The 10,095-nt window shown below is 32.7% G+C and overlaps 3 protein-coding genes across 3 annotated transcripts in view; 2 read left to right on the top strand and 1 right to left on the bottom strand.

Moving 5' to 3' along the window:
• The window catches only part of LOC103867166 (zinc finger protein 10-like), a 6,268-nt gene extending 4,333 nt beyond the window's left edge, over positions 1 to 1,935 (bottom strand). Inside the window, exon 1 of the mRNA XM_033291056.1 lies at positions 1 to 1,935. This exon is cut by the window's left edge and continues 4,333 nt beyond it. Within this exon, the coding sequence (XP_033146947.1) occupies positions 603 to 1,478 (876 nt within the window). The 5' untranslated portion in view covers positions 1,479 to 1,935 and the 3' untranslated portion in view covers positions 1 to 602.
• Positions 1,936 to 5,385: 3,450 nt separating this feature from the next.
• Positions 5,386 to 6,097, top strand: LOC103867165. Its single transcript, XM_009145204.3, has one exon. The coding sequence runs from the start codon at positions 5,501 to 5,503 to the stop codon at positions 5,741 to 5,743; it is 243 nt and encodes an 80-aa protein (XP_009143452.1). The 5' UTR covers positions 5,386 to 5,500; the 3' UTR covers positions 5,744 to 6,097.
• An 862-nt stretch (positions 6,098 to 6,959) lies between these two features.
• On the top strand, positions 6,960 to 8,866 carry LOC103867164 (aldo-keto reductase family 4 member C8). The gene is made up of 7 exons (XM_009145203.3): positions 6,960 to 7,210; positions 7,297 to 7,347; positions 7,470 to 7,546; positions 7,641 to 7,728; positions 7,808 to 8,083; positions 8,171 to 8,413; positions 8,525 to 8,866. The coding sequence occupies exons 1-7, from the start codon at positions 7,103 to 7,105 to the stop codon at positions 8,609 to 8,611; spliced, it is 930 nt and encodes a 309-aa protein (XP_009143451.1). The 5' UTR covers positions 6,960 to 7,102; the 3' UTR covers positions 8,612 to 8,866.
• Positions 8,867 to 10,095: the final 1,229 nt, after the last annotated feature.

Here is a 10,095-nt window from a genome sequence, read left to right as displayed (position 1 = left end):
TATGAAGTATGAACGAATATGCTTAGTCGCTGCAGAGTACCTATATGCTAATTTTCATATTCCACACATAATCCTAGCAAAGGTTTGCTAAAGGAAAACTTAAGCATAACTTACTTGGCACATTCATCCCCCATTAATCACTCTACTGCGAATATATATCTCAGTGTCGTTAGAAATTGATAAATGAATGATCTTTTGGTATGTATATGATTCATTCGCTAGGACAATTTGCCTTGAATAATTATAATTGTAACAGTAACGTGATGATTTATGTTTCCCATAATAATGAAAGTTCTAAGAACATATTAATTAAGATAAAACTGTATAAAACAAGTTTCTCAAGCCTCTAGTTCTTTACATACAGATGCTACTTAACTCTTCCTTAAAAATTTCAGAACTGTAAATTGTTATTTTAATACAATTCTCAAAATAATAGAAACAAAGCCTCCACAATATGTATATAGCCATATATTTTGACAACACAAGTCCAAGGATAACACAAAGTAACACATACATCCATATAAAATTTTGTATTATAAATATATATTATGGTTTTCTTTACCCCTTGCGTTTTGGTAGATATTCATGGATGATCCCATCAATCAGTTTGCCTTTCGGGGATCGCCTCCTAGCCTAAGCTCAAGATCTAAATCCTCAAAATGACCACCCTTATGTTTGATCTCCTCGTTTCTTGTAATTATGGCACTCTTACAAGATAAACTTGAAATGAATATCGACGGCTGCGATGAACCCTCACGCATTCGTCTTCTCTTATGGATCATATCACCCTTCCCAGTCTCTTCATCCCCCCCTTGAGCAGTAATCGGACAATCCTTGTGGATCACCAGATTCATTCTCACTGACAGATCAGTGGTGTTTTCAAGATTAACTTTTGCTTTATCCCCGTTCTTTGGTACATCTCTGTCGATCTTTCTCTTCTTGCTTCCTTCCATGAAAGGAACTTCATAAAGATCACAACCCTTTTTACCCGGGCACGACCATGGGGAAGAAGATATAATCTTTTTAGAATTATTGGAAGGTTCTACAACAAAAGATGGCGAAGAGGAAGAAACCCTAGGAGTCAAGTATGGTAAAGAAGAAGGAGAAGATGAAAGATCAATAACACAGGAGCGTTGAGACTCAAAACGATTAGGATTGGAGTTAAAAACCAAAGTATAGCTAGAGGTTTCACGAACATCATCGCTATAATTATGAGATGGATACTCCGGAGGGGAAGAGGATTTGGAGAATAAGTATTGATCTTCAGATTGCTTTAGCCGTGCTCTGTCTCTTCGGTGAACGTTCATGTGGCCACCGAGGGCTTGAGCCGATTTAAACTCTCTCCGGCAAAAGCTACACGAGTAAGATCTCGGCGGCCACAAAGATCCGGCGGCATCGTCTTCCGCGAAGGCCAGCTCTTCCCATGATGATTCTTTGTTGCTTTTCTTTGGAATCCAGACGCCACCAGGTTTCTCCATTCTCTAGGGACAACTTGGAAGTTGACGCCAAACCCTAGAAAAAAAATTTTCTTCTTCCTTTTTTTTGGTGGTTAGAGGAACCCTAGATGATTAGTATTAGGTGGTGGGTTACGGAAAAAGATGAAGAAATTGTGTAATGACAATAATGGAGGTCAATTTGTGATAAATAAATTTAAACCAAAGCGAGTGGATTATTTTAAACGATCAAAGGGTTGTTATTTAATATATTTGATTGATCGGACCGTAGGGATTTTGTGAATACAGATGATATGAACTACTTTGGATTTTAGTAAGAGTTTGCTGACTGATCTAAAATCTTTTATGTTTGCTTATTCCAAGTGGATACCCACAAGTAACGGATATTTGTATTTTGATTTTTGCACTATATTAAATTATGTGTACCGTTCTTCGTTCATATAAAAAGTATTGTATTATATAATCTTGTGAATTAACAGTAGCTATACTAAATTACTAATCCACCGTATACTACACACCTACTTAAATGAAGTAAAATTGAAAATGAAGTAAAATTGTTCTAACTCTACTCCATTTTTGTGGAGTGATGAAAAAAAAAAAAATAGATTACTCTATTTATAGAGTAAATTTCATTATAGAATAAGATATTTAGTTGGGTTGAAATATTTCTTACTCCATGTTTACTTCTACTCCATTTTAGAAAAAAAATAGAGTGTGGATAGAAATGCTCTTATATATTTTTCTTTGCGGTGATATGATTTTTTTGTTCTATCAAAACTTATAACTAGGTGCGACCCGGCAAGCAAGTAATTAACATGTGAATTAAGAGAGAAAAAAGAAAGCTCACGAATATAATTATTATTGATAATATTAAAAAAAACTAAGCGTCCACGTTGAATACACCTTTGTCCTCTATATATATTAACAACATATTATAAAACTAGTTCATAATCGAATTTACTTATTGTGTTAGTGGTCTAAATAGTAAATGGGTTGCTTTATTGTGTTTCAGATTCAAATTTCTCTTGGTACATAGTGTATTATTCAAATAAAATTTTCTTAGTGTTGATTCCAAGCATAAAGAAGATAATGCTTATAAAGTCGTAACTCCCGTGATCTCTGAAGATCAATTAACATTTTACCAAAAAAAAGAAAAAAAAAAGATCAATTCAATAGAAAGTCACAAATAGAGGACACATAGTATTGGGAATATTGGAAAGGATTTGAGGTAGGATAATATATGTATTTGGGCTTAGGACGTGAATATGAGATAAAAGGACCAACCCACGTTTTGGGCTTTAACTACTCAAGGTCCATATAAATATAGACAACTCTCAGTGAACAAGCAATCTACTTGTGATGGCTTGTGAATGGTCTGATGGTAAACGAAGACAGGATTTCCAAGTAGCTTAGATTTTGGATTCATAGTAAATGCAGTTTTTTCAGATCTTAAGTAATCCAAAACTCAAGGCAACACATTGGCTATCAATGAAGACTACAATGGAAACTGAAAAAAATGAAGACTACAATCAGTCTTTAGGTCCAGTCAAACTGGGAATTAGTGGACACAATCACAGTCATTACCTGATAAAGCTAACATTAAACCAAAACAAATCAATCACACTCAAACATCTTGTTCAGTACCAAAAGATTATTTAATTCCCAGCTTTATCTGGTAATGACTGTGACTGTGATGGCGTAGCTTCTTGTTCGCCCGGCCGAAATTCGTAAAACTCTCTTTATTATATTTACCCCCCAAACGTCATCATTTAACAAATTTATTTGACGATTTTTGAATATTGTGTTCTTAAATAAAAAAGAAAAGGCCTCACAAGATTTGTATAAACCGAAAGGTCATGCGATACCTGCCTCTGCTATATATAAATTATTTCATTGTCGTCTGATTTGTCCAAGTATGGAAAAAGTATAGTAGATTAGAAAAGGTCTGCAACAAATGAATAATTTATAATACTGCTTTTGAAAAATCCACTAGAATAGTTATAGACAGAACAGTCAATTTTCAACTCGCTAGCAGCCTTAGCTGCAAAACATTATTTATAATTGGAAGTGGATAAAATCAATTGTATATGGATATATTTGTTGAAGATAAATCCGTTGGACCAGCCGTGGTTTCATATCAGTTCGAATGTAGTTTTCAGATTCTTCTTGTAGCCAATTTCACATTCAAAGGGATTGCTTCTCTCTTTAACCTTCAACTAGAGATTGACCCGCACGCCCGTGCGGGTGTTAATTTTTACGGTTTTATAAATTATTTGTTATTTTATCATTAGTGTTATATATTTAAGATGTGTCGTCGTATAACTAATTGTATTCAAAATATTTGGATTGAATCGGGTAATAAGATTATTTTTGGTACAAATATACACTCTTTTCAGATACATTGGTTAATTAAATATTTTTATATTTCTACACATCAAAATCAAAATCATTCAGACCCGAGAGGATCCAACTCAAGCATCATACATAAATTTATAATATCCAAGTGGCGCCTAATTTAAAAATCCAAAAAAATTAATCCCGAAAGAAACAACTTGTACCTCAATGAGTATCCGAATGTCCATACTTAACTGATTTTGCAAATAGATTAAAAAGGAAACTCTTTCTATATATTTGGCAAAAATAAGAAAAATAGAAAGAATTTTTTATTTAATAAAATAGTTATATGAAGTGAAATATTAAGTGATAATAAATGTAATACTTTTTAATTATTTTGATTTAAATTATTATCTTGTTCATATAAACTATGCCTTTGAATTATGTGTTTTGCTATGTAATTTTTCACCAATTGGAACTAAGACAAAAGAAAGTTTTAGTAAAACATATTAAACCAAACTATTAACCATATGCAAAACTCGGTTATCTTACATTTTTATTTTTTTATAATTGCACAAAGTTAATATTGATTAACTAATAAATAAAAATCTACATTATTACTTTTACGGTAAATATAATTAATGATGTGATATATTGTTAAAGTAATATAATTAATGAAATTACTAAAATAAAACTATACTTATATTTTTATACATTAATATTTGTTTTTCATAATTAGTGTTTTATATTTTAGATATGTCGTAATATAACTAATTGTATTCAAAAGATCCGGATCGAATCAGATAATATGGTTATTTTTGGTACAAATATCCAAACCCGTTTCAAATATATTGGTTATTTAGATATTTTAGGGTCATATACATCAGAACCAAACTCATCCAGACTCAAAAGGATTCAACTCAAAACCTACACATAAATTTATAATATTCAAGGAGTGAGTAATTTTAAAACAAAATAAAACGATACCCGAAAGGAACGACTCGTACCTAAGTGGATATTTAGTGTTCATGCCTAACTGATTTTATAAACTAATATAAATGATATTTTTTATGTGTTTTGCTAAATTAAGTGAAACTGAAAGAGTTTTTTTATTTAGTAAGCAATTATATTGAGTGAAAAATTAAGTGACAATGAATGTAATTCATTTTTATTATTTTGATTTAAGTTATGATTTTATTCACTAAACATGTTTTTGAATTTTGTTTTTGGCTACGTAATTTTTCACTGATTGAAAAAAAGATGTTATAGTAAAACAAATTAAAACAAACGCTTAACCTTATGCAAAACTCAGTTATTTTACTTTTTTTGATTTTATAATTGACACAAAACTAATATTAATTAACTACTAAATAAAATCTACACTATTATTATTATGGTAATATAATTAATGATGTGAAATATTGTTAAGACAATATAATTAATATGAGTGAAATATGGAAATACAATTAATGTAGTACTGCTATCTTCGTTTCCAAACAATTTTCAGTTATAGTACTATTCATGTTTCCAAACATTACTAAAGTGTACTTCAGTTTTAATAATATAGATATAATACTAAAATAGTAGTTAGCTAAATGACGTGGGAAAACTTGTGGATACCGCAACAAATCACGAAACACCATGTGGCAGTTCCGACTTCCCTATAAGACCAAACGAGTCTGTTTCTTTGGCTGCTATAGCAATAAACATAAATGGAGGGTCTAATCCCGTTTGTTTACCGAGCCGTCATGCAAATCCGTTATGGCCACGAGCGTTCTTCTTCTTACTACGTTCGTCTTCCGGGCGATTCTGGCCGGTTTGGGAGAACCGGTTTGGAAGTGTCTGGTCTCGGATTTTCCTCTAATATGGCGTCGTCGAAGACCACGAGCACGAACACCACGTTTGCTGTTTCCACTGGAGCCCAGTCACCAGTTCATCGTCAGGTTATGATGTGATGCACACGCATTCCATGGGAACCTGAAGATGCTCGTGAGGGAAAGGGTTGGTTTGTGACGTTGTGATTAATGGTTCGGCTTAATGTGTGGTATTTTTATGAATTTTATAGACTTGGACCTGTCGAATAAACCTGATGTAATAATTGGGATGTGAAGATTAATTCTCTAAGCGTGGGCTTTTAACCCGAAGGTAATCTCATGGGGTTCGTGTGTGTGTGTTTCGTTCAAAGAACTTTTAATTGTATAAAAATTATATCAATATCTTTGGTTTCTTCGTGAGAAACTATGTGAATATTTTGGTTTGTTCTTGAAAAGTTGTGTAATTGTCTTTTGCTTTGAATATTATTTAATTTACATTGTTTCTAATAAATTAAAAATTAGAACGTGGTATGTTTAGAGAATGAATCAAGTAAATTGCCAGGAATATCAAGATCTTGAAAATAAGTTTCAGTCCCTTAAAAAAATTATTCATTATACCTCAAACGCATAATACAAAGACAAGACAGTCTTGCACACAATATCAGAAAATAAATGTCATTCATATGGCACATAGTTACGAGTTTGTTGGCAGAATATTAATTAAATCTTATTATGTCTATTATAGGCAAAAAAAATTACAAGGAATATTAATATTTGTGTAGGTAAACATAATGATCATTGTTAGAGTTTCTACTAAAACTATGAAATATAAAAATATTTTGAGGCTTTTATTAAAAGTTTATTTTAATACAGTTTTTATTTGTTTATTCATTTTATTCATGAAATTATAATATTAAAATAATTATACTGGATATTATTATTTTTTTTAAAGTGTGGGATATAACAAAAAAGGTTCAAATAAAAATCTGATAAAATGTAATATATATATATATATATATATTAGCTGAATGCTAAAATATATATTGATTTAAGAACTATTTCACATAAATATATCATATATGCGTTAAAAATAATATATATGTTGTAGTTAGGTAACAAATCATACTTTTTAAGACAAAACTAAAAAAAAAATCCAGTCAATATATTAGATGATTACATTCCCAAAACAGCATGGTATTGAAAATAACCTTCCACAATACTTAAATCATAACAAAAATGTATTAACAAGTTGAACATATAACCCAATAAGGATAATAATGTTTTCATGAGAAAAGATAACGCACTACAGTGACAGGCTGACAAGCTCCATACAGAAAAAGCGTAAAGTGAAAACGTGTCATCGTTCTTACTTCTTACCATATTTTGCTTTGGAAACAACGGAGTTGCGTCTTTTTCTTTTCTTCTGCATATATTCATCAGATTCTCTCTTTTCTTTTTACTTTTTATTCAATAGGATTATTAGACCATTTGAATAAAAAAATGGCGACTCCGATTCGATCGTTCGAGCTGAACACTGGTGCCAAGTTACCTTCGGTAGGTCTCGGAACCTACGCCTTGGTCCCATCAACAATCGAACAAGCTATCAAGGTATTACACATCATCGCTTCGGTTCAAGTTTTGAGCCTTTTGTCTTTGATTTGTTTTAATATGCACTCTCTCTTTTCGATTTTTAGGTTGGGTACAGGCACATAGATTGTGCTTCGATCTACGGCAACGAGAAAGAGGTAACCAATTTTCTAATATCACATAATTTGAGTGAACCATTTGATGCTATAAGATTGTGTGGTTGAAGTGTTCTGTCTCTGCTTATTACGTTTTTCTCACGCTATGATTTCTTATGTACTAGATTGGTAGCGTGTTGAAGAAGTTAATAGATAACGGTTCCGTGAAGCGTGATGAGTTATTCATCACTTCCAAACTCTGGTTTGTCTTCTATTTACTACCAACTTCTTACTCTTGACATGATTTTTAGTTTGAACACACACATATGTTCATGTTTTTCTTTTTGGTTCGGTAGGTGTAATGATCATTTGCCTGAAGATGTACCTAAGGCACTAGACAAAACTTTGCAGGATTTACAGATTGACTACGTTGATTTATATCTGGTACATATATATATAACCTAAAAATTGGATTCTTACAGTTTGCTTCCGTTTTCAATGTGTATGTGTTTTTTTATTGAAGGTACATTGGCCAGTGAGCTTGAAGAAGGAATCACCTATGCCAACACCTGAAACACTCACAAAGCCTGACTTGCCAAGTACATGGAAAGCAATGGAAGCTCTCTATAACTCTGGAAAAGCTAGGGCAATCGGTGTTAGCAATTTCTCTTCAAAGAAGCTCCAAGATCTTCTTAACGTGGCTCAAGTAGTCCCCGCTGTTAACCAAGTGGAATGTCACCCAGTGTGGCAGCAACAAAGTCTTCATGAACTATGCAAATCCAAAGGAGTTCACTTATCCGTGAGTATACAAAACACATTCCGAATTTACTATTTTCTTTAGCCGGTGTGATTAAAGAAGATGATCTTTATTTTTTTGAGATTGTAGGGTTACTCTCCTTTGGGCTCCCAAAGAGAAGCAAGGCTAAAGGTTCTTCAGAATCAAATTGTTACCGAGGTTGCGGAGAAGCTTGGGAGGACCACCGCTCAAGTGGCTCTTCGTTGGGGACTCCAAATGGGTCATAGTGTTATACCAAAGAGTTCAAGCGAGGCTCGACTCCAGGAGAATCTTGATGTTTTTGACTGGTCCATACCTGAAGATCTGTTTGTCAAATTCTCTAACATTCCCCAGGCAAGTTTTTTCCTTTTTCTTTAAATTATTTTCTTTCTATGGAAGGTTTGAAAGTAAGATCTTAATTTTCCCTTTGTTGCTGATGGTTATCATGTCCATTAAATCTTGCAGGAGAAGTTAGTACGAGGTGTTGAATTTGCGCATGAGACGCTCGGCTTCTATAAGACCATTGATGAGCTATGGGACGGTGAAATTTAAGGAAATTCATCAAGGCGCAAGAGACCATCTAATTATATTATGTTTAAATAATCCTTCATGTTTGTTCTTGGTTAGAAACACTTTGCACATTGATGTGTAGTGTTCTCTATTTCTACTTTCATTTTCAATACTCCTTTTATGCTTAAGTTGGTGTGTAGTATGTTTTGGGGTTATTCTTTGCAAAAGATGAAACAAATAATATTATTCTCCAATCTATTCTATTAAAAAGGGAATGAGAAGATCGATGATTATGAATTTCCCTCGCAAAAGATATACGTTGACCCAAAAAAATATGTCATCTCTTTGGTTCTCGTTAATGTTTGATTTCGTTGTCTAACCGATTTTGTCATTGTGATAGAAGTTAGAACGCAAGTACCTTTACAGTCATATGCTAAAAAGGTGTTTCTTCTAAGAATTCTTGAGAGAATATTGAGAGAATGAATCAGGTAAACTGCAAGCAATATGGGAATTTGTTAAGGTAAACAGAATGATCATTGCTAGAGTTGCTAATAAGAAACATAGCAAAGACGGGTTCAAATAAAAACTTTGGTGAAAATGTATAATATTATTAATTTTAAGTGAGCATTAGAATGTATAATATTTATTTAGAAAAAAAAAACAATAACAAATCCAGTCGATGGACATTCCAAAAACAGTATAGTATAAAAAGAAAACTACATGTTTCACAATACTTTAAATCATAAGAAAATTGTGTAAGAATAAAAACTTATCTATCTTGTTTATAAGCAAAGATTTGTTAACAATTAGACAACCCAATAATTACGAAAGGATAACAATGTTTTCATGACTAGAGCATCTCTTTTTTTTTTTTTTTGGGAACACATTCATTAATAAGAAAACAGAGTTTTAGTTGGAGGCTATAAAAGCCTCTCCAACCACCAACGGTACAACAACATTCAAAGCAGTTTTAGCCAAACAATCGGCCATAACATTTCTTTCTCGTGGAATCCACACGAAGCATACATACTCAAAGGCTTCAGCCATTTTGAGAATATCTGAAACTATGCCATACAAGCCGGCTCCACTAGCTCCCGAGTTCAACGCCTTCACCAGGGTTTGTGAGTCCGATTCAATCCGTACCTTCTTCAGCTCCCTTCGTTGGCAAGTAAGCACCGCTTCCCTTACCGCTAATCCCTCAGCTATTAATGGTGAGATGACAAACGCCTTTTGCTCTGAGAATTGTATGATTTGATCCTCAGCAAATAGAACCCATCCGAGTCCTGCACAATTCCGTTGTTCCGCCCACGCTGCATCTGATCTGACGATGGCTGTGTTGACTAGAGCATCTCTAATAACCCTTTTTCTATAAAACAAGCATCTCTAACAAGCCTCTTTATTTTAAAAGGTGAACAACCTCAAAATAAGGAGATAAAAGTTTGTTACTACAACAGTCACTTTCAAATACATATTTTAAAGAATTAGTAATTTACATTTTAATTTTTAATATTATTAATAATTAATTA

The sequence above is a fragment of the Brassica rapa genome, chromosome A05 (genome assembly GCF_000309985.2).
Source record: "Brassica rapa cultivar Chiifu-401-42 chromosome A05, CAAS_Brap_v3.01, whole genome shotgun sequence".
Lineage (NCBI taxonomy): Eukaryota > Viridiplantae > Streptophyta > Magnoliopsida > Brassicales > Brassicaceae > Brassica > Brassica rapa.
The sequence above is the reverse complement of the archived record's forward strand: the minus strand, read 5'-3'. Positions and strand labels throughout refer to the sequence as shown.

Excerpts from the sequence above, each read along its gene's own strand:
- LOC103867165 (XM_009145204.3), top strand. The coding sequence starts at position 5,501 with ATGGAGGGTCTAATCCCGTTTGTTTACCGAGCCGTCATGCAAATCCGT.
- LOC103867164 (XM_009145203.3), top strand. The coding sequence starts at position 7,103 with ATGGCGACTCCGATTCGATCGTTCGAGCTGAACACTGGTGCCAAGTTA. Across the intron at positions 7,547-7,640 it reads TTCATCACTTCCAAACTCTG|GTGTAATGATCATTTGCCTG; the intron begins GTTTGTCTTCTA and ends TTGGTTCGGTAG. Across the intron at positions 7,729-7,807 it reads ACTACGTTGATTTATATCTG|GTACATTGGCCAGTGAGCTT; the intron begins GTACATATATAT and ends TTTTTATTGAAG.